This window comes from Leptonychotes weddellii, chromosome 11, assembly GCF_054177405.1.
Source record: "Leptonychotes weddellii isolate Sample4059 chromosome 11, ASM5417740v2, whole genome shotgun sequence".
Taxonomy (NCBI): domain Eukaryota; kingdom Metazoa; phylum Chordata; class Mammalia; order Carnivora; family Phocidae; genus Leptonychotes; species Leptonychotes weddellii.
In genome coordinates, this window is record NC_138379.1 from 35,481,472 (window position 1) to 35,505,426 (window position 23,955).

The 23,955-nt window shown below is 53.0% G+C and overlaps 1 protein-coding gene across 1 annotated transcript in view; it reads left to right on the plus strand.

The window, feature by feature from the left end:
• Positions 1–23,955, plus strand: part of USH1C (USH1 protein network component harmonin) — a 45,627-nt gene that overhangs the window by 16,574 nt on the left and 5,098 nt on the right. The window contains 15 exon segments of the mRNA XM_081798507.1: positions 524–608; positions 1,535–1,594; positions 1,759–1,815; positions 2,127–2,269; positions 3,100–3,165; positions 3,522–3,646; positions 7,863–7,912; positions 11,783–11,935; positions 13,503–13,619; positions 14,144–14,626; positions 16,856–16,975; positions 17,967–18,017; positions 20,769–20,810; positions 21,542–21,595; positions 21,884–21,983. Coding sequence (XP_081654633.1) covers positions 524–608; positions 1,535–1,594; positions 1,759–1,815; positions 2,127–2,269; positions 3,100–3,165; positions 3,522–3,646; positions 7,863–7,912; positions 11,783–11,935; positions 13,503–13,619; positions 14,144–14,626; positions 16,856–16,975; positions 17,967–18,017; positions 20,769–20,810; positions 21,542–21,595; positions 21,884–21,983 — 1,706 coding nt within the window.

Sequence of the window (23,955 nt, forward strand, 5' to 3'; positions counted from 1 at the left end):
AGGGTTGACTGTACTTTGAAAAGAACTCTCAGGCTGTATCTAGGTTTGGTGGAAAAGAGTGCTGTGATCGATTAGTGATGCCTGCCACAGGTGTGGGAGGGGAAAAGGACAGTACAAATGCCCTCCTTGGTGGAGGTATCTTGGGAGCACTGAGGAGGGAGCAACTAGCTGAGGCTTGGGATAGAATAAAGAGTATGGTGAGAACCTTGTAGAAGAGATAGCATTTGAGTCTTAAGGAATGACTAGGAAAGTGCTAGGAAGAGAGAAGAAACTGCATGTGCCATATATCGGGTGAGGGATTGGGTATCGGGGAATGACAAATAGTTTTTTTGTGGCTGTTGCCACAGGGAAGTGAGGCTGGACAGGTAACCAGCAGAGCACCACAGGTAACTGAGCCTCGTGGGTGACCTGGATCCTGAGGGGCCAGAGCACGGGAACGCAGGTAGAGGGGACGGGACATTGAGAATGAACAATGCTGCAGAGATGAGCAGAGCCTCACCTGCTTTTCCCATCTCTTCCACAGCATTTCCAGTGGGCCCGTCCAGAAGCCCGGCATCTTTATCAGCCACGTGAAGCCTGGCTCCCTGTCTGCCGAGGTGGGGTTGGAGGTGAGCGACCTTGGGATGGCCCCAGTGGGGTGACAGGTCAGACGATGATCACACAGTGACAGAGGCATGGGCCTTCCTGCACAGGGCCTCTCTCAGCGGCCACTGGCTGATGATTCCTACCCACCCCCAAGGGAAAGCCCCACCTTTGACCTTTCCACAGTCTTCTCCAGCCCTGAGAGCCTTTGGTCCTGAGCTTGGGAATATAGTAATAATAATTGACATTCACTGAGTGTTTACTGGGTAGGACATTATTCTAAGCTCTTTAAAATTTATAAAGACGCTGAGAATTAGGTACTGTCATTATCCTCATTTTACAGATGGAGAAATGGAGACCTGCAAAACGTGTGTGATTTTTCCAAGATCATGTACCTAGTGTGATAGGGCTGGGATTCAAACCGAGGTGGTCTGGTGCCAGAGCCAGAACTCTTACTCTCTACTCTGGACAAGTTACTCCTGCTTCGGTTTCCTCTCCTATGAAATGGGGGCAATAGCCTTCCTTCTAGGGTCATTGTGTGGATTAAATGAATTCATACATATGCTTCACACTGTGCCTGGCACACAGTAAGGGATCGACGAATGTTAAGTAGTATACAAATTATTATTATGGCTCAACACAGCCTCTGCTATATGAGAAACCCAAAGGCTTCTGTGTCTACAAACTGGGTTTTAAAAGCAAATGTCATAAATTAAGCCAAAGGAATGAACCTCTAAGGGTATAATAGTTGACAGTTGATAGAAGAGATTTGAGGTAGAGGAACCCTGAGAGGATCCTAAGCTTTCTAACTGCTGTGTTCATCAGGAAGAGTTGAGGTGCAGCCACTTGAAGACTCAACGTCTGACCCTGGCCATCAGGGGAAGCCCTTCCTGCGGATGAGTGGGTTTACAGATAGTGTAAACACGCTGATCCCTCTCCATTTCTCCACCAGACTGGGGACCAGATTGTCGAAGTCAACGGCATCGACTTCTCCAGCTTGGACCACAAGGAGGTGAGATGCGGGGTCTTCAGCTGCTGGCTGGTATCCTGTCTGCCCTTCACTTCTCTTGCGCCTCCCCCTGCCACGGGGTCTGAGACCATCCGTGCTCTCTAGAGGCCTCAACTGCTCCGGTCTGTCAGGCTTCAGCCAACTGCCCGCTTGCCCCCCCCTCCCAGGCCGTGCACGTGCTGAAGAGTAGCCGCAGCCTGACCATCTCCGTCGTAGCTGGAGCCGTAAGTCCAGGATGATGTGGTAGGGGGCCCCCGAACCCCTGACCTCCAGCCCCAGCCATTCAGACCCCCGCTGTCTGCCGCACACTCCTGGAAAAGGCCAGAGGGTCTCCATTCCTGAAGCTCTGACGGAGCGGAGGGAGAGATCTCTGCCCAGCCAGGAGGAGCTTGCTCAGAGACCACAGGCGCCACAGTGCCTGACACGGGGGCCGTGGTGATAAGAAGACAGCCTGCATCTCCATCCCCAGGGCTGTGGTAGTGGATGCCCAGGTTCCCCGGGAGGCTGAGCAAGGGGCCTCTTTTCGCTCCCTGAGGGCCGGGAGCTGTTCCTGACAGACCGGGAGCGGCTGGAGGAGGCACGGCAGCGGGAGCTCCAGCGGCAGGAGCTTCTCATGCAGAAGCGGCTGGCAATGGAGTCCGACAAGATCCTCCAGGAGCAGCAGGAGATGGAGCGACAGTGAGTGGCGTGTGGCCAGCCGGGCCTCCCCAGAGCCCCTCCCCCTCCCCCCGGGGTGTCCTGGGCCGGCTTCATCCTGCCTCCCGCCTCCACCACCGAGGCCTGTCCTCAGATCACATAGGTTCAGTGGTGGTCTGGAGGCCTCGGATGCAGAGAGGTTAAGCCATTTGTGAACCAAGTCACATATGGCCAAGCTGGGATTCACACCTGTCCGTGGTAATAAGGCCCCCTCTTCCCGGGGTTGGTTGAGATGATGGACTAAGAAAATAAATGTAGTGAGCAATTCACACACAGAAAAAAAAAAAAAACCTACTGTCAAAGTCCAAAGCCAGATACATCCTAGGAATGTAAAAAGAATTTGGGAAAGGAAGGTGGATAGGATCTTTGCCTCTTCCCCATCACAAAATTAGCCTGGAGAACCAGCCCTGGTGGTACCTCTGCGCATTGGCCTGGCCCTGACCAGCAGCCCTGACTACATGGGGCCTGCGGCCCTCCTCCCGAAGGACCTCTCTCCAGCCAGGTCCTGCCTGTCCTCAGTCACTTTATCTAAGTGTTTGGAGGTGGACATACAGAGTGTGGCATGCGTTGATCTGCCTCCCATCCCTGGCAGCACAGAATCTCTGCTCAGCAGTGCCAGACGAAACCACACCAGAGCGCAGCGCCCGGATTTTGTTGGACCTGCTTCCCCGGCATCCAAATCTGGTCCAGGCATCCTTGGAAGGGAGCCTGGAAGAAAGATTTTAAACCGTTTTCGAATCAGGAATTAGCTACAAGAAGAGTTAACTTCTCTCGCATGGACTCCAACATGCCAATCTGAATTTGTGTTTCAGAAGGAAAAAGGAAATTGCCCAGAAGGCAGCAGAGGAGAATGAAAGATACAGGAAGGAGATGGAACAGTGAGTGTCCGGGTCCACATGTCTGCACACACCTGTCTGTGTGGGGATTGTGGTGGGCCAGAGGCCACCTCCAGGCCTGCTTTGCCTGGTCCTCTTGTCCCCTGGTGGATCCTCCTTTATTTGTAGCCATTCCGTAGACCTAGGAAAGCCCATCGTGTTGCGGTAACTGGAAAACGGTCTTGTCATCCCCAGGCTGGCATTCCCACTCGCTGTAGATTACAAGTACCAGGGTCTGTGTTTTCTTCACCACTAGAGCCGTGTGGCCTCTCCCCAGGCTGTGTAGGGTTTCCCAATAGGCAGATGGTGGGCCTGCATAAGTCCTGACCCCGATAACAGGCATGAGGATCTTATTTCAGGATTATAGAAGAGGAGGAGAAGTTCAAGAAGCAGTGGGAAGAAGACTGGGGCTCAAAGGAACAGCTGCTCTCACCTAAAACCATCACCGCCGAAGTGCGCCCAGTACCCCTTCACAAGCCTAAGTGTACGTACCGTGCGCTGGGGGAGGGGGCTTCCTTCTGGGTCAGGGGGTTGGGGGAGTCTCTAGACAGAGATGCTGGTCTTCCTCCACTCACCACCGCCTCCCCAGGTGAAGAGCCCGTGGCTCCCTGGGCTGCATTTTCTTCCTGGAGGGGCAGCCTTGTGCCAGGGTCCTGGGGTGGGTGGGATCTGTCTGCCCCCTTGTCCCCGGGGCCAGGCTCTCCCCCACAACACAGACTCAGGCAGGTGGACCTCTCCCTATGCCCTTGGGCTCTGACCAGGGAATGGAGAGCTGTGGCAAAAGCGAGCAGCTCCTGGGATCATCATCTCGGTTTGCTGGGTGTGGTGTCCACATCCTCCCTGGTTCTGAGTCAGAGCTGGGTGCAACGACCGCCAGAAAGAGGGGAAGCGCTCATGTTGGCGAGGACTCTGGTGGTCCAAGGCTGATGGGTGACTGTGGGGAGAGCTTACCCGAGGCACCCCTGCCACCTGCATCCCTGTGTGTGTGCTAGGGTCACAGCCCTTCAAGGATGGAGTCTGGGAGAGGACTGAGACCCCTCCTGGGCCCACACTGCGGCCATCCCCCTCAGCACCCTCCGCCCTTAGCACCTCCTTTCTTCACCTGTCCCGGCTTCTTACCTCCCGTTTCAGGGTGGGCCTCCACCACCTGCTGCCCTGTCAACCCAACTGCCCGGATGTCTCTTCGCGGGGCAGCTCACACCACCAGGACAAAGTGGGGGCTCAAGCTCTGTGCTGTCCCAGTGGGCTGGTGGTAGGAAGCCAAGCAAGGTAGCTTGGGGGCCATAGCGACCACGAGTCCAGGATTCCGGATTGAGCCTTACCCTCACTTTATGTGACAAAGGGCCAGTTCTACTGCAGCTGATAGTGCTCAGCTGATCTGGGGACCTCTAGAGATGGGGTGAATCTACACCTAAAAACCAAGAATCCCCATCTCTGCTCTGTCGCAGCCATTCGGGATCTTGCGATGGGGTCTGGACAACTCTGGCCCCGAGCCCTAGAGGGACATCATCTTGCCAACACAGGCCACTTGGGTCAACGAAGAGGTTGGGCAGGGCATCTGGATGGTTCCATTTCACCCCTCCCTGGGTGCGGGACAGACATCCGCTAGCGCCTTCCTTCCTGGCAGTGGGGCAGGGTGTCATCTCCGGGTCTTCTCTGAAGGACAAAGCAAGCTCTCATCAGCCTCCAACCCCCCACCCCCGACATCTGGTATTAGCTGAGGATGTGCCCAGAGCTAAATTCCTGGTGAATAATCTGTGTTTTAGACAGGGAGCTAATTTGCTCTTATGAGTGAAACAGGAGCTTCAGAAGGAGAGAAATCGATTTTAATTGCTTCTTGTGAAAGTAATCCCAGTCAATTTAGTACCTTTCTAGAAATTGGGTCTTGGCTTCAGCGCAAACACACCCTCTCAGGAACTATAAAAAATAAAAACCCTTTCTCTAGCTAGCTCTTTATTTAGTGCTCTTAAACCAAATCAATCTTCTTGAATAAAAGGAGTAAGAACTCTCCCTTTGCTTGAAGATATAAATGTTTTCTAAGGGAATGTATGAAGCATGGGATTGATGTCCCAAGCCTGCCTGCCTGAGCCGGGGCAGCTCCATCCATCTCCGCATGCACCGGCAACTTCATCTCATTTGGAAGTAAGTCAGGAAATGCAGGAAGGCCTCTGAGCCAGCTCAGTTCCTGCCTCTCTCCCCATCCCTGGGAGGCTGGAACAGTCCCTGTTTTGCTGGGCCAGCAGGGACCAGGTCATCACCACCTCCTCCCTGGCCACTCTTCAGCTTGGGGGCCCAGGTAGCCAAGAGGGTTTACCTGCCTCGGGGGTTTGTGCCTGTGAGGGGTGGACCACACATTTTTGAACAGACGAGAAAGAATGTGGGGCATCTCTTGCCTGGAAAAGGAAGCCCCTCATCCTAACGATGTGGGTGGGACTTGCTGCTCCTCTCGCCACCACCTGTCCCAGGGGCACGGCCTGCCTCCCCAATGATGACCCAGCAGAACCCCAACATTCTGTCAAGCCAGGACAGATTGTCAAGAGGCCCCCAGAAGAGCTTTCTTTAGCCCCAGCAGTGAGGGAGGTGGGTTATTAAGGATCCTAGAGCTGGAAGGAGCCTTGGGAGATGAAGAGGTTTTAAATAAGATATTTCTAGGTTTTTCTCTCCATCAAGGACCCAATCAATTAGCCTTCACCCCCAATAGACCCCATGGTTTAGAAGTTGAGGTTTTTCCTATCACACCATTAATTAGTCATTTGTTTTCCTATTGTTTTATTAAGTAGTCATTCTTGCTTGCAAGAAAGCATCAATGTTTCACTGTTGAGTAAACATAAACTGAGCCAAAAGCAAAGGAACTTAACTTACAGCCTTTTCATAGATGAATGGGCAAGTTCTTCTAATTAATATTTGAAATATTAATAAGCAGCTCACAGCAGACTCCTACACTCCCTTCCACAATCCTAGGGAGGCCAAAGTCCAGGTTGGAAGCCACTGGAATGGATGATTTGCTAGTCTCCACGTGCTGTCAAAATTCATGTGTTCCTTACCACATGTCTCCCCTTTACTCTTTGGAATCTCCTCACCTCCTCTGGATCCCCAACCTTGCCCACATAGCTCTGACATTCCCCAGGAACCCAGAGTTTCCAAGGCGGTAAGAAGCAGCCAGGAGAACCTGTTCTTCCATTGTAAGCCCTTGCACCAAACATGTATAATACTCAGATATTCCCATCCTCTGTCCCTCACTTCCCAAGTGTCAACGGAATGCCCTGCAAAAGGTTTCTCACTTGACTGTCAGATCAGAGGCCCCTGTTGTTACCCCATTTTACAGATAGGAAAACTAAAGCTACCGAGGTTGAGAACACTGCACGCACCATCCCAGAGCAAAGCAGTCTGACCTGGGTATCTGAACCCCTTTCCTGTCCCTGACCTCACCGTTCCCGTAGAGGAAGCTGGCCGTAGGTCATTAGGCTCCTGGGAAGCACCTCTGGCCTCTTGGTCTCCCGAGCCCCGCTTCGTTCACCAGCTTCCTCCTCTTTTCCCGGGTAGCTGATCAGGGAGTGGAGCCTGAGCTTGAGCCAGCAGACGACCCGGATGGAGGCACGGAGGAGCAGGGAGAGCAGGTTTGCAGCCCCCGCTTTGTTCCCTAGCCTTGCTGCTCTGCTTGCCCTGCCCGCCGCCTCCTGCTATCCCTGCAAGACACCCAGCTCTAAGCGGCCAGCACGTGGTGGGGACCACGGGAGGGTGCAAAGCTCCTGCAAGCCCAGCTTAGTCCAAAAACTGCACGCAAAACCTGAGGACGGGCCTGGTGACCGGGCTGAAACGTCCGCTGATGCACACTGAAACAACTGAACCGGTGTTTCGAATATTTAAGTACTGCCCGAGCCCAGGTTCTTCCTTCGCTGCTCTGGCCTCTCCCTCGGAACTCCCTAGATATCCCCGAGATCCAGCAAGTAAGTGGGTAGTGCTTGATCCCGCAGAAGGCTTTCAAGATCCTGTCCTAGAATTCAGGCTGGTCAGGGTGGGTGATTATTTAAGGGATCACTGCTGGCCCAGGGAGCTTGAGGTTTGAGGTGTTTCCATGTCATGCTGTGGCCTAGGAAAAGCAAGGGGCTGGTGCCCTGGTGATCTGGCTTTTCTGGGGGCGGTTCTGCCCACTGCAGCCTGAGCTACCTTTTCCAGAGCCGACCCCAGTCATTGCCTTCTCTCTCAACATCGACAGGGGAGCACGTGGGCTGCACCACGAGACAAGGCAGTGTTGTTCTGGGTGACAGCAGTTCTAGGCAGAGCCCCAGGCTTGCTTTTGTCTCGAGCTGTTCCTTGGCTGGAGGGACTAGCTGTCAGTCAGGAGTGGCCCCGTTCTCTCTGAGCAGGGCTCTGCGTTCGCAAACTGCAACAGAAAAGCTCATCCTCCCAGAAGGGCTGTCTCTGGTTTTCTGGCACTGACTTCTGAAGCCAGTGTCCCGGGGAGAAGCAGGTTGGCAGGGCCCTTCTCAGGCAAGCCTGGGGCCTGCTCTGTAACCCAGGTGAGGCCAGGTGAGTGGAGAGTCAGACCGAGGGTGCGGTCCTCCTGTCGAGTCCACCAGTGCTTTTGTTCGTCTCACAGACCGACGTGCTTCCTAAGGTCCCAACTCCGGGCTGCCGCCTGTGGACGCCCTGGGTGAGCGGAACTGCGGCTCATCTCCCTGTTCTCTGTGTTCTTATAGCCTTTGGGTGGTTTTATCGTTACGACGGCAAATTCCCGACCATCCGCAAGGTAGGATGCGAGGCTGAGTGCTATGTCATGTGCCACTGAGTTTGCTGTGGGTTTTGGCCTTTCCAAGCCTTGTTTCTTTTCCTGTGAACTCTAACCCATGTGACCTGACCCGTTCACTTGGAGGGCTGACCCTGTCCGCGCCTCCCTATCAGGCTGACGTCAAAGACCCGGGCTCTGTCACAGAAGCATTGTCAGGGGGAAAGGATTCAGGGGGCGAGACCCGCCCTGGTACCATCCGGCACCGCCAGGATCAGCATCAGCCCCAGGAGGCACAGGGCAGGGGCAGGGCCATGGCAGGAAGCTTCTACTTTGTTCCTCTGTCGACTAGAACCAGAGGCCAAGACCAGAAGCCACGGGCAGACAGTGGCGTATCAGGCTGGGTATACACGGCACTGGTTACAAGACCAGCCAGACAGAGCCTGGCTGCCAGGCAGGGGTTTGCTGCCTCGAGTTGAGACGAAGAGCCACACCAATCCCAACCCTCTCCTGGCATTATCTACATGTGCCAGGATAATGCATTTTTCTGGTCTCTGGGGCCTTGAATTTTCTCTCTAAATCTTATTACTGCATCTCCAGGCCCCTAAGACTCTCGTGCTTTTTCTTTCCAAATCACTTTGGCATTTGATTATGAAAACGCCGCTGTTAATATCTGTAGATTGGATATCTGAAAGGACTTGGCATTTGGAAATCAGGCATTAGCATAAATCTGGGTGAACTCATTTAGGTGTTATCACTCGACCGGGTCTTTCTCAAGGGATGTCGGTTCCCCTGGAAACCACAGCAGTAGCAGCTGGGTGACCTTGATGATATGTAGCTTCTCCTTGCCTGTAAAATGGGAATACCTGATGTTCCGGAAACAGCTACCCCCTTCCTCCAACACAGTACTGTTAAAATAATAGACGGCAATATTATTCCTGACAGAGGTTGACGTCTTTATCTAGGAACACAAATCATGATTTATATGACACTGAATCAACTTAGGACAGAGCACCACGGGGATTCCTTTCCACACTGCCATGGTCTCAGAAAGGACCCAGTCTCAGAAGACGTCTTTTTCATCCTACAGCCTGACTCTGTGGCTTCGGATGTCTCATTGGGTTAGATCTCTAATTCTCCTCTATGCACTGTCTCTATTAGAACTCACCTAGAGAGGACAGCACGCACACATACCCATGCACACACACAAGATTTTACTGGAAAAAATAATTAAAAGGAGATGGATAGGTAAAATCTTTTCCAGGTACTAATAACCAGCCAAATGTCAGAGAACAAGCATCTCCTCCACACACACACCTCCCACAGGAAACCATGCCACTTGGAAATTGCTGTGGGTAAAGGAGACCCGTTTTCCTCTATTCATTAGTTCAGTATAACTGAATAGCTAGTATTTTTGTCTTCATTTCCAAAAGAGAGAAAGATTGCTTCCCGGTAGAAGCAAGAGCATATCCACCCCATCTGCCTTTCCTCTTGGCCCAGACCAAAAGGACTATTCGCCATGAATCTAAGTGACAGCTAAAAGGATAACAGAATCACATCCCTCGCGCTGGCTCTGAAAATCCATTGTCACTTTCTCTAGAGCCTGTGACATGCCTTGTGTCCCAGAAGCTAGAACACCAAGTCCCTAGGTAATACACGTGGCTATCTATAGCCATGATCGTCAATGCACAAAATTGCCCTTATTTGCAAAGGTAAAGATTCAGTGTCTTATTCCTAACATGGCAGTAAGTCCCTCTGGGGCTCATGGTCCCCAGGCCTGTGGCCCCACCAAGTCTGCATCAGAGCCTGAAGGGTGCATGGTTCTGACTAAGCCTTTCACTAGAGATGCTTGAGTAAAACATGCAAACCAGCCCTACTTGGAGGAGCCCACTGTCCCACAGGGGAGATGGATTCACATGCAACTGAGTAACCTATATATTGGGCACTAGTATGAGGTCAGGAGACAATGCTATGGGACAATTTAACCTCCTGCATCAGTAAATAGGTGCTACTTTCTTGGAAATGGGACAGAAACTGTCACATCTGCCTGCCCCATCCAGGAGCCCTGGCTCTAAAATCTTAGCACTGATAGTTTTGGGGTTTTTTTTGGGGGGGGGGCTTGTTTTTTTTAACGAACAGAATGGCCATTCTTATCATGGTGGTCCCTGTGAGAAGTCATGTCCTTATTCTAGCAAGCTATCATTAGGCAGAATGTTCTTGGCTCCCCTTGGGGGAATTGTTGTCTGATCTATAATATGATGGCAGGGTTCATCTATCAACTCAGCCAAGAGTCCAATGAACATGGTAGGCAAGGAACCAAGCAGGACTCTGAAGAAATGAGAATCATTTTCTCAAGTAGTTCATAGACTGCTCTGGGGGGTGGGCCTCTATCCCCAAGATAGGGGACCATCTCCAAAGCACATTATCTGTGCATGGAAGTAGGGGTTCTCTTTAGGAGGGGAGGCAGGATAACTCAGTCATAGGTCCATAACTACACCCCCAAGTCTTTCCAGCTGTGGACAAAGTTTTATGTCCAGTGCTGAGAAACTCAGTTCCTCATTCCTGCCCTTAGATGCTGGGATGATTCAGGAATTCTGAGAGAAGACCCCTTGTTGGGGTGGGGGTGAGCTCTGTGAACAGGTTTCCTCCTCCCCACAGAAATACCCCAGAATGCTGACTCTCTGCTGTCCCCTCTCCTGAGTGCTAATTCTGTCCTTTGTGCTGTGTGTGATGGGGCTGATGCTCTCTCCTGCCATCCCCCCAGGTGTTAGCTCACCCGGGCACAGGAGAAAACTTGTAGGACCTGGAAGGCTCAGGTCCAGATCCTGGCACCACTACTGACTAGATGTTTGACACTGGGCAAGGGTTTTCACCTCTCTGAGCCCTGGATCCTTCATCAAGAGAGTGAGGATAATACCTACATATGAGATAATCAACATAAATCCCTTAGCACATAGGCAGTCCATAAACGTTAGTTTTCTTCCTTCCTTACTCCTTGGCTTCCTTGCAACCCCATGGGAGGAGCGACCAGGAAAGTAGGTCTTACGGGTCCAATTCCACCAGGAAAAATAAGGAGTCTGTTTGCTTTGCATCTCCTATCCCAAATCCTCTCGAACCTTAACAGTCGGTTTAAAGCAGTGAGGCCATCCTCTTCCCCCACCCTCATCTCCTAGTCCTGTAGTTTCTGGCTAATCCTCAGTTCAGGGGCCTAGTTCAGAGGGCCTCTACAGGATTAAATGGTCTGCAGCTTAAGCATCAGAGTAAAATCTGATGTCCCTGGCTCTGGGCTCCCAGGTCTGAGGCTGGCTCCCACCTCCTGCAGCTTAGGACAGAGGATCTCTGCAAATGAGGCTCGCCTCCTCTCCCAGATTTTCTATAGAATCTCCCAGGATGTCTCTCTGTTGCCTAAACAACGAGACACCTTTCTTTCCAGATAATGGAGAAGGCATGTGCCTAGATACTAGAACCTAAATTCAGTGTATTTTGTTTATCCCATGCTTTCATGTTTATAAAGCTGTTTTGCAGATGTTATTTTATTGGCTCTGATGGCAAGCCCGTGGAGCAGGTATTTCTTCTGTTTTGGAGATGAGGTGAATCAAGCCCAGAGAGGCCAAAGAACTTAGCCAAGGTCACACAGCTGGCTAGGGAACGAGTAAGCCGGTTCTTCTGGCTGGCACAAGGCATGTGTCCCCCACTCCAAGTGGGTAGCAGCAGTTTGCCTGCCCTACACCTGAGGTCCAGTGCCCAGTGCAGAGGGGCAGAGTTGGGGGAGGGGCTCAGCACAGGGTCGTTTTCTGGTGCTGTCTGTGGACTGAATGCCCTGTTTGCTGTGCTGTGTCAGCGTCAACACAACCTCATAACCCTTGTCATGTAAACACTGCCACATCTGCTCAGAAAGGAAAGGATAAGAAGAAAGCCAAGTATGACAGCCTGCAGGAGTTGAGAAAGAATAAGAAGGAACTAGAGTTTGAGCAAAAGCTTTACAAAGAGAAAGAGGAAATGCTGGAAAAGGAAAAACAACTGAAGATCAACCGGCTGGCCCAGGAGGTATGTGTCCTACCCAGAGGCCAGGTGAGCGTCCCAGGGCACGGCTTGGTTATTCCCCACCAAGCTCCCAGGGAACCAGCTGGAGTTGTTTTCCGCAAGTAGAGTCCAGGGATGGAGTGGGCCCTGCCCTTCTGCTCAGTCTAGAACGTGGGATCATCCCATCTGCCCAGGATCAAGGAGACTAGCCTCTGGCTTAGGTGTATGTTTGGAACAGAGACTAGACTCCTTGCTCAAGTATGGGTCTGAGGCTAGCCTCTCTGCCCAGATTGTCACACTTAGGTTAACCCTTCACCCACCTGGCTAGAGGTTTGAGTCTGTCTCCTCCATCCCAGCCCCATCAGAGTATGAGTCCAAGGCTAGGTCTGTCCAGCCTAGGGGTGGCTACGAGGTCTCTCTCCCTACGTAGGGTAAGACCCTAAGGCTAACCCCTCTGCCTAGATTGTAGAACTGAAGTTAGTCTTCCATCCACTTATCATCAGGTCCGAGTCCGTTTGGCCCCTCTACCCAGGTTATGAGTCCAAGACCAGACTTCCCCAACCTGCCTTGGCTCTGAGAGTATGGGTCTGAGGCTAAAACCCCTTTGTGCAGATGTGGTGTCTGAAGCTATTCCCCAATGAGTGTGAGGCTGCTTCCATCAACATAGGATGTATCCAGGGGCTCCTGGGTGGCTCAGTCGATTAAGCGCCTGCCTTCAGCTCGGATCATGATCCCAAGGTCCTGGGATCGAGCCCCGTGTTGGGTTCCTGCTCAGTGGGGACTCTGCTTCACCCTCTGCCCCTCCCCACTGTTCGTGCATGCTCACTCGCGCTCTCTCTCTCTTTCTCTCAAATAAATAAATTAAAAAAAAAAACAACAAAACAAAACATAGGATGTATCCGAGGCTAGACCTCTTCAACCTGGAAATGTATCTAAGGTTGTCCCCTTCAAGACATGACAAAAGCAATCATCCAGCATGAGTAATTCCTATTTCCTAGGTGAGTTGGGTGACCTTAACTCCCTAACTATTGGAGATGTTATTCGTTCTGCTTCTCTTTAATGCTTCCATGAATCAGAATGCCAAGCTGATTAAATTACAAAACCAGAGTAATCCTGGAAAATGTGAAGTGCATTAGGTCTGGCATTAGGAAAGAATAAGCTACAAAATTAAAAATAAAATCCAACTTGTACTTCTGAGGACAAGGCAGCCTAGAGGGGGAAAAAAAGAGCAGTTAAACTTTTGGAATGTGCTAGGAGCCTAAAAAAGGACCACTGGAAAATCACAAGAGCCTCAGTGTTCGTGGGGACCCTGGGAGCCTAATCCCGACTAGTTCCACACAATGCACGAGCCCCTCCTCTGATTTGGCCTACAAGTGCCGTTAGTCCACCTGATTCCCCAGCACCCTCTCCCTCTTAATTTCTGCCTCTTCTGGGGCCAGGTGGAATAAGCCGGGGTCTTTTCCTGGAGAGTGGACCCACCCAACAGTACTTTCTAAAGAAGTGCTTCTCTGCTGCTGATCTGAGTGTGCCACCCCCGTGGGACTCAGTGTGCCCTTTGTCCTCTCCTTTTTGCACTGTCCTTGGGTCCTAGGTGTCCGAGACAGAGCGGGAAGACCTTGAGGAATCGGAAAAGATTCAGTATTGGGTGGAAAGGCTTTGTCAGACGCGCCTTGAGCAGATTTCCTCTGCTGATAATGAGATTTCAGAGGTAACAGAGACCTTCTTTCCACAGAGGCCCTCCTGCTGCCTTCAGAATGACCCACTCTGGGGACAGCGGGAGGCAAGATGGCCACTGGCAAGCCTCCGTGTCCAGGGCCACCCCTACCAGCCCACTCTGCCTGGCTCTCTTGGGAAGGGGGACAGATCTGTATTTCTGGGCTTATCTCCAGAGTGACCACTAAGTCCTAGCTCATCTGAGATGGTCTCCGTTAGGCATGTTGTCCTGGAGTCATTGCTCAGAGTGCCCCTCTCACTCTCAAGTCTGTTCCAGTCACCTTACTTTTCACCCACATGTGGCATACCTTAGCACCATCCTGCATTTGGGCACTCCCTCCTAGCCACTTGGTGTGGGCTCACCTGAGCACCCAGGTGACAGAGAAGTGATACCCCCATGATTCTGGTTTGTGGGTGGTGGGTCTCCAGCAGCAAAAGAAACAGAAAAGCATTATACTCAATGTATTGTGAAGTGGAGCCCTAGTCAGACAATTACAGAACTTCCTTGCAACCCCCCAGATGACCACGGGGCGCCCACTTCCCCCACCTTCTGTGTCTCCCCTGGTCCCACCCCTGAGACGCTTCGCAGGCGGGCTGCACCTCCACACCACTGACCTGGATGACATCCCCTTGGACATGTTCTATTATCCCCCCAAGACTCCCTCTGCCTTACCCGTGATGCCCCATCCTCCACCCTCCAACCCATCCCTCAAGGTCCCTGCACCCCCTGTCCTTCCGTCATCAGGCCATGTGTGTGCCTCATCTTCACCCTGGGTGCAACGCACTCCACCCCCCATTCCCATCCCTCCCCCACCATCTATTCCCACCCAAGACCTGACTCCTACCCGCCCGCTACCCTCGGCACTGGAAGAGGCACTGGGCAACCACCCCTTCCATGCTGGAGACACAGGAGATCCAGCAGAGGACTGGGAGGCAAAGAACCACAGTGGGAAGCCCACTAACTCCCCTGTTCCTGAACGGAGCTTCCCACCCACCCCAAAGGTATTGCCCCTGTTCCGCATGCTGTGCTGCGAAGCAGAAAGAGTGGGCAGGGCTGCTGTTGTTTCCCCCACCCTCTGCTGCTTTCACCAGTGGAGACTGGAAGAAACATCACTCCAACCCATTTTCCAGGCATGAGCTCCCAACCCGCATGTTGAGGTCACCCTGCATGTGCATAGTTTCTACTGATTTTGAAGTGCTATCCTGTATGGTGAATTGCCTGTGATACTTGTGATGAGCAACTGTGTATCCATGTCTGTTGGTTTCTCTTTGCTCCTCTTGGCTACTACCGACTGGTAACATTCCATATGTACTTGCAAGGCTGCGTTACTGAATAACCAGAGCTCTATGTCACAGCCAGTCACTTTTTGATATAAGCTCAGAAAACCAGGAATATGGGAAATGAATCCCCAGGTTAACCAGGGGAAAAGGAAGGGAGGAGAAGCGGTGGAGCAGTATTAGGGTCTGTAAATGAAGTGGTAACTCTGTCCGGTGCAGTGTTAAGACATTACAATGCCATTTTCTATGGAATTAGCCAATTCCATTGGCTTGAAGTATAATACCCAGAACTTTCTGGCCAACTTCCAGCTACTGAAAAAATGAAGACAAGGAGTTCCTAGAAATCTCCAAATTTACTATAAAAAGACTAGGTTTTTTTATCCCCCTCCCCCCCCTTGGATGTCAGGAGGCTGAACAGTGATCTTTCTCAAAAAGACATATTTCTTATTAGTTGTTCTTAATCCAAAGACTATTTTGGAAGAGGCAATCCCCAAGGAAGATATGGAGCTTTGATCCTGTGGAGGGACAAACAAAATATTCCTCTGCTGCAGTTGCCGTAGGGCCAGGCTTGAGTCAGAGTTAAAAGCAGCTCACATCAGCTAAGGGTAAGAGCTTTGCGAGAGGGCAGTCAGTAGTACCTGATCTGATTTTTATTAACCTTCCCTGCATGGATTTGAGGCCCAGCATGAAGAGCAGAATAAGCATTTCAGAGCATTCAGGAGAGCTTGGGGGAAGGTGGGAGTAAAGAAAGTGCCAGGCACCAACAAGGAGGCAGCTTCTGGCAGAGGACTCTCAGGGGGACTCCTTCTAGACCTCTGATGGACCTTGCAGCTCTGACAGAGATGTCTGTCTACTCCAGGGATGTCTTGTCCTAGAGCCCAGCCAGGAGCAGATTTACAGGGGGCTGAGTTAGGCTGGCACAGATGGTCATATCCTTCTTGTGAGTCCCCCCTATCAAGATGGGCAGCAGCTTTTCCTTGACAAATTTGATTCAGTAAGCATTGATTGAGCACCAGCCTTGTGTCTTTGTGTGAGGAGAAGGGGAGCATGGAGCCATCCTGCAGGGGACAGTGAGGAAATTGGCACACCTGTGCGTTTCCGGACTTTGCCATCTGAAGGATGAGCAGCAGAGCAGATACGATTCAGCTGTAAAATGGCCCAGGGCAGGTGCTATGGGGAGGATTCATTCTAACGAGAAGTTGAAGGAACCTTTGCAGAGTAAAGGGCTGATGAGCTGAGCCTTGAAGGATGAGAGTAGTACATGGAGGATGGGAGGAAGGGCATGAAAGGTACAGGGAACATAAAGATGGCGAGGAGGAACTCAGGAAGGAACTCATGAAGGAGCTTGTGAGTCAAGCCAAGGAGCTCAGCAGTCAGTGGGGACCCATGAAGAGTCTGGGCAGGGTTGTGATCCGATTCGATTTGTCTCACCCACGATGATGGAGTGTGTTAGAGCAGAGCAGACAGGTTGTGTCAGCTCTCCTGGATGCTGCTCTGACTGGTCCCCACCTCCAGTGGCCAGAGCCTCCGTGCCCACCCGCCAGGGACAGCAGATGCTTTGTGTGCAGTCTGGGGAATGGAATCACAGCCAGAAGAAATAGCCTTTAGGGAGAGAGGAGGCTAGATGGCACCCATGGCCACAGAGAGAGAGCCTAGAAAGTGTATCCTCTGAGTGACAGAGGCTGCTGGTGCCCCCGGAACTAGGCTCTGGCTCAAGTCCCTGATTTCTGAGAGCCACCCATTAGTTTCTGTGGCCTCAGAACACACTGTGGCCAATGGACTTCTTATCTCTCTGCTGAAGATCACACCCCTGGCACCTTCAACAGGGTGAATGAACCAGGGGGGCTCAGCATGTGCATGGGGTGGATTTGCATGTGTGTCAAAGCGTGGCAGTTGGCCTGGGCCACTCCCGCCATGCCCTCATGGGGGTTTCTTGTACACTAACCCTTGTAGACATTTTGCCCAAGCCCACAGCCTCCACGAGGCCCTGGCGTGTCTACTATCTCCAAGCCCGTCATGGTCCACCAGGAGTCCAACTTCATCTACAGGCCAGCTGTGAAATCTGAGGTCCTGGTAAGCCCCTCGGGTCCCCTCCAGGGCATCTCCAGAGGAGCAGACAAGGGCTGTCTCCTCTGGCTTCTGCTGCCCCTGGAGGGAGAGTGAGGTGGGACACAACCTCACATGACTTCTCCTTGACCAAGAGATGAATCCATGTGGGTACCAAACAGGCTGGAGCTCCCTCTAGACGTAAGAATGGTAACAGCTCAGACTTATTGTGAGCCCACCGTGTGTCAGGATACTGAGGCTTAGAGGGGGTAAGTCGGTTGCCCTAGGCAGAGCCAGATCTTACCACTTACTCCAGAGTCTTTCAGACTCCAGAGCTCAAGCTCTTACCTACATTGCCATCTTGCCAAACCTCCAGTGATTCCATTGGCCCTGGCCTCGGCCCCTAAGGCCTGGCGAGGCACGACACAGAACACCCTCAGATGGGAGACCATCCAAAGCGGGGCCACTCACTCTGTCCATCTCGCCACTCACTCCTCCCTGGACTGGGAGTGTGAGGTGTGGTCCTGGGGGAGCAGTAGGGTCTGCCCACCCCCAGTCGCCTACAGCTGAGGGACTCATGTGGAACCCCATGTCCCGGGGGGTGCCAGGCACTGACTGGCCTCGCACCCATGGTGGGAAAAGAGTCATGGCAGAATTGTTCTTCCCCTTTCAAGGAAACCCTATCCAAATGTCAGGGCAGGACAGCTCAGATACTTATTTTGAGCTTTTGCTGTCCTGTCAGCTCCCCAAAGAGCAAAGTTCATGCCCCTGTGATAACCCCTGTTGGTGCCCCCGGGGTGTGTTCTCTGGCCAAAGGGTGGTGTCTGCTTGACTAGAAGCGGGGAGCTGCTGTACCTGGGGGCGTCTGGCCGGTCCCTGACCTAAATCAGGCTGTGTCTACTCGGAGTGGGATGTTGCCAGGGCAGCCCCAGGCTGGCAGGCCCGGGGTTTGGCACCAGAGGGCAGACGAGGCCTATTGGTAACGTCCAGCGTGGAACTTTTTTTTTTTTCCTGGCAGCCACAGGAGATGTTGAAGAGGATGGTGGTTTATCAGACAGCGTTCAGACAAGTAAAGCGATACCTATCGTGTGTAGTCCTCTCCGCCACCCCCGTCCCTCCTGCTCCGACTTCTCTCTCTGGGAGTGCCAGCCGGCTCTGAGGCGGCCCCAAGGGCCCTCCACCAGAGCCTCAGGCCAGAGCTGTGTCCCTGTTGCCTGCAGCCAGGAGTGGGGAAGGGTCTTCTATCAGGAGGGGACCCTGGCTTTATTAGACTCCATGCCCCAGCTGAGAAAGTAGCAGGATCCCTGGGGGCTCTGCTCTTTTGCTTTGTTTGTTCAAAGAGGAGCAGGGCAGAGGGAAGCCGCGAAGGATTGCAGAGGCCAAGATGGGCCCTCACTCCAGCCCTAGGACAGAAGGTGTCTCCCTGCCCCTTCCCCTGTGTCGTCCCCTTGAGGCAGCTCACAGCTTTGCCTGGCACTGAACCAGTCAGGGAGGAAGTGGTAGTCCAGGTCCTCCACCTGCCTGGGGTGCTCCTGGGCACAAGGATGTGGATGTCCTTCCTGGCCCGTGAGTTCTATCAGGCAAGCAGCCACTTACTTTCCCACCTCCTGGGGGCTTCTGTTCCCAAAGCCAGCCACTGGGTTGGCAGTCTCAACCAGTGGTGGAAGAGATCCCCCGATAGAGAAAGATCTTGCAGCCAAGCTCACCGCTAACCCACCACCAGACTCCAGGCTCATGTGACTACAGGTGGAGCGACAGGGAAGTGTCAGCTTCACAGAGACACATGGGAGTTTGCAAAGGAGGCTGCTCCCAGCCCAGGACTGAGGAGTGACGGGCGACTGTCACTGTGCCAAGCACTATTTCTAAATACTTCATGTACATAAACTCATTTAATCTTTGTAACGACCCTAGGAGGTAAGCAGATGAGAAACTGAAGCCGAGATGTTAGGAAACGCACCCATGACGGCACAGCTCCTCCCAGGCCCTGGACTTGCAAGAGGTCAGGCTGCACGGTCGGGCTCCTACCTGCTCCACCATCCCGCCTGGCAAAGCGCATGTCTAATCATGAGATAGACATTTCAGCCCTTGTTGTTTAGGGCACAGACAGCCCTCCAAGGGAGAGTGGCGGGAAGGGAGGAGCCCAAGGACCCAGACTGGAAGTCAAACCCTTGCTCCACTACCCACTGGCTGGGTGACCTTGGGCATGAATGTCACCTTTCTGGGCCTCAGTTTCTCCATCTGTTGAAGGGTTGGGCTCCCTCTTCAAGGGCTGACCAGCTGTAGTGGCTTATAAGTCTATGATCTAAATTCACACAAGACACAAACCCTTGCCATCATGCCCATTCTGAGAGCAGATTCTCACAGGGAGGGAGAAGGGGAAGCCCATAGCCAGCACTGTCCAGTTTTCTAGAAGAAATAGCCAGAAGTAGTCAGGGCCCTCAGTGAAAGGGCGTTGACTCCATATCCTGCCTCTTGACCTCTCCTGCCCATGGATTTGCTGCATCCCTTCCTCTGTCTGCTGCCCTGATGCCCAGAGACTGACCTGGGAGTGGCCGTGGCCTTCGAGTGGGGACAGCCTCCAAACTCCCAGGCTCTGTGGGGCTGAGCCTGGGCGACAAAGCCTGGGTGAGGAGGGAGGGCAGATTGATGCCCAGGGAGCCACCTGCGGATGTTTGGTCCTCATCTTGTGCCCAGAGCTTGGTTGCAGCATGCTGGGCATAAAGAAGGCAGTGGCCTCCCCCTGAGGCTGACCATAGGCCTCAGGGGACACTTGGTGTGGCCCAGGGAATTGCGTGCTGGGGATGGCTCCCCTCAGTCCAGCAGGGCCTACCTGGGCCCCTGCCATAGGGCCTCTCACCTGCTCCCGCCTGCCCATGGGGACTAACTGAGGCTTTGCTGCCTAGGACTTGGCATGCCTGGCCCCCGAGTCTGTGGACCCCCGGCTCCTGCTCTCTGTGGGGGATTCCTAGGAAGGCAGTGTGTGCTGACTCTGCCCCCATCTTCCTTCTTACCTCCTTGTTTCTACATCTTGGGGACACTGTTTTCACAGCCCTCACCAAGCCAGGTTCCCTGAGATAAGTCTTCTCCTTCATCCTCTCCTGGCTAAGGGTCTGGGAGGCCTCTTACATTCTAGATAAGCATTACATTAAGAACAGTCCAATGATGTATTGTATGGTGACTAACATAACATAATAAAATTAAAAAAAAAAAAAGAACAGTGCTGGGCACTGGGCAGGCACAGACGCCCCTGTTCCTCTTGGAGCCTGACATTCTTTTGCACGGTCCACCGCCCTGTACCCCAGTCATCTTGTGGCTGGATTCCCCAGGGAGAGCTGCCTCTTGAGCATTGTTGTCCTTCTTTGGGGTCAGAGCACCGGGTGAAGAAAGGCGGGTCTTCACCCCCAGAGCCTGAACCTGGCCTCGCATGAGCACTTGGAGGAACTCAGGGAGGACCTAAAGGACCTGAGGCTGTGGGCAGATGACAGCTTCAGCAAGGCCGACACGGGCCACTCAGACCATCTGGACATCAGCAGGCGCCCCTGCCAGCCACGGGCGCCCACCCCGCTGCAACAATGTGGGGTCCAGGGCTGGGTTCCTCCCAATGCTTCCAGAGCTTCCTGCTTCTCCCCGGCCAGGGGTGCTCTGGCTACTGGGGCTTCCAGCCTCCTCCCTGCATCCCCATGCAGGCCACACCTGGCCCCCCACTCTCTCCCCTACATCTGACCTAATCACGTCTTCTTCCTCTGCCCTAAGCTTGCTTCCTGCAGTGACCCTCAAGAAACTGTACTCTGTGGCCCTAACACCCTCCCTTTGCTTCCAGGATTTCCGCAAATATGAGGAAGGCTTTGACCCCTACTCCATGGTGAGAGATCACTCTCCTCCCCTGGGGAGTCATCCTAGGACTGTGGGTGGGGGGTTACAGTGTGCTCCATCGTGGTACATTCTGGGCTCTGGGGGTCCCAGGGATGAGGTGGGGCATGTGAGGAGCCCCAAGGAGCCCCATCTGCTCTTTTCTGTGAAGGCTCATTGCAGACAGCATTCTAGTGTGACCCATAGGACTGGTGTGTGTGTTGGGGCACAGTGGGGTTATAAGAGCTGTTACAGGGCGCCTGGGTGGCTCAGTCGTTAAGCGTCTGCCTTCGGCTCAGGTCATGATCCCAGGGTCCTGGGATCGAGCCCCACATCGGGCTCCCTGCTCAGCGGGAAGCCTGCTTCTCCCTCCCCCACTCCCCCTGCTTATGTTCCCTCTCTCACTGTGTCTCTCTCTGTCAAATAAATAAATAAAATCTTTAAAAAAAAAAAAAAGCTGTTACATTTGCTGAGCACTGACTATGTATCAAGTGCTGTGTGGTTTTCTGGGTGCTTATAGGGCATGTCCTCACCCAGCCCTCACAATATTCTCAGGAAGAATGGATCTGGGATTTCTGTGGTCACCTCTTTGTGTGTCCATGTGGCCCCCATGAGGCCTGGGACCCCCAGGTGAAGACCGATGGATGTGGGGCTGGAAAGGGTCCCCTTGTCCATGTACTCTATGGGACCCCCACCCTCATCCTCCAGGCAGACTCAAAGCTCCCCACTATCTGTTCCCTCTAGTTCACCCCAGAGCAGATCATAGGGAAGGATGTCCGGCTCCTGCGCATTAAGAAGGTATGTGGACACATGGAGGTCAGGCGGGCCACCATCCTTCTCTGCCCCAGCCCCCTCCCATCTTGGTGCCCTGCTTCTCCTACTCTGGAGATGACTCTTGGGTGACTCCTTAGATCCCTACCCTTTTCCCACTCAGTGTCCATGCCCCCGTTCCTCCCTGATGGCGTTGTCATTGGCCCCATGGCTTCTCTGGCCCTCTCTGTAGCCCTGTCAAGAGGATCCTGGGTACCCAGGGGTGCACAGGCTGCTATCTGCTTGGCTCTTGAAGGCCTGTTTTTCTCCATCCAGGAGGGATCCTTAGATCTGGCCCTAGAAGGCGGTGTGGACTCCCCGATCGGGAAGGTGGTCGTCTCGGCTGTGTATGAGGGGGGAGCTGCTGAGCGGCACGGTGAGTGGGGACCAGCCATGCCCCAGTTTGGGGGTGGTACAGTGGTTTTACAGGGAGCCAGGAAAGCACGCGGCTGCCCACTTGGAGTGGTCCGACCGTTGCTCAAGAATTCCCCCATCTGGATCCACCCGTCCATCTTCTGAGTCCCACACGTTGCCCGTGGGCAAATGATGGTGCCAGGACTATGGGTATACAGCCAACCAGACCCCACCCTGCCCTCCGGGGCTCCCCATCTAGTGGTGAAAACATGCTCAGAATTGCCAGATTCCACCCATAACAGGGCAGTCAGCTGACAGACAGTTGTGGGACCCTGAGGGGCCCCTGACCCAACCAAGGGAAAAGGGGGCCACGGGGGAAGGCTCCCTACAAGCACCATACCTGAGCTTAAAAGGTAAGTCAATGGGGCGCCTGGGTGGCTCAGTCGTTAAGCGGCTGCCTTCGGCTCAGGTCATGATCCCAGGGTCCTGGGATCGAGCCCCACATCGGGCTCCCTGCTCCGCGGGAAGCCTGCTTCTCCCTCTCCCACTCCCGCTGCTTGTGTTTCTGCTCTCGCTATCTCTGCCTCTGTCAAATAAATAAATAAAATCTTTAAAAAATAAAAGAAAAAAGAAAAGGTAAGTCAATGTTAGCCTCATGATGGTGGGAAAGAACTTTCCAGGAAGAGGGAGCAGCACATGTAAAGGCAGGAAAGAAAGCATCCAAACCTTCCCTGCCCTTTTAATAATAAGGGCTAATGTCTATCAAGAACTCACCATGTGCCAGATGTGATTCTAAGTACCTGCACCTACTCTGTGTCTGAAGCGTTCACGTGTATTATTAACTCGTTTAATCCTCATGACAGCACCGAAAGTAGGTACTGTAATTACTCTCATCTTACAGCTTAGGAAACCAAGGCACAGAAAGGTAAAATGCTTGTTCAAGGACCCATAGCCGGTAAGTGGTGGAGGCAGGACTGGAGCCCAAGCTGTTTGGTATTTTGCTTTACTCTTGCCTTAAACCTGCTCACCTGCCCAAGAGTATCTGCGACTCACCATTAGTGATTCTTCCAAAACCAGGAGCATTTTCAATAGTCTTGGGTCTTTTGTGAAGGAATCAGTGGCCTCGAAGGAGGAGCCTTGGGCCCCTCACCTTTCCAGGCCTGAGCAGGAATCCCGTGGTCAGGTCCCTCCTGGGCAGGTGCTAGGCTGCAGTCGGTAGAATGGAAGGTGGGTGAACACTTGAGGCGGGAGGCAGAGTGATGGGAAAGTCACCTGGTTCTGTGGGCTACAGAGGTGAGTCCAGCTGGGCCACCTATGGCCTTGGTGAGCTCCGGCCTGCCTCTCACAGCCACATTCTAAGCTGTCATGTCAGCTGTGGAGGGGGCCCGCTCCCTAGGCAGCTGCCATGGCCCCCGGCTGCCCTCCCGGCCCACGCACTCTTCCTCTTCTGTCCTCACTTCTGGGCCAGCTGAGGCCAGTCTGCTGTGTCTGGCAGGGAAAGAGGACCAGAATAAATGGGACCCTCCCCTCCTTACAAAGCCCCAGCCCAACCCTTGCCTTGTTGCTCCTGAGGCTCCATCTGGAACTCATACAAAAGGAAAAAGTGAAAGTCTCCTCTCCCCAGGCCCACTGGCCAGAGGAAGCTGCTGTCTACAGTCTGGTCCCACACTGCTTTGGACACACCAGCAGCTGGTGACCTTTTCTCCAGGAGCAGTGTTTTAAGCCACTGCCACATCATCTTCAGTATCAATCACTACATTCCTCTGGTCTTCATGCCTGCAAGACTTCTGGGTAATCTATTTCAACATAAACCAGAAAATGTGCTGTGGACACCAGAACTAAGAAAAAGTCCTTAAAAAACATTTTTTTAAAGGTTCTGAAGTTGAAAATGTATGAGAAACCATGCACAATCTATCCACTTCTTGGAGAGCCACAATACATATTAGCATATTCAAGGCTCTGACAAGTTCTGCAGTGAGTAACTTTGCTTAGCT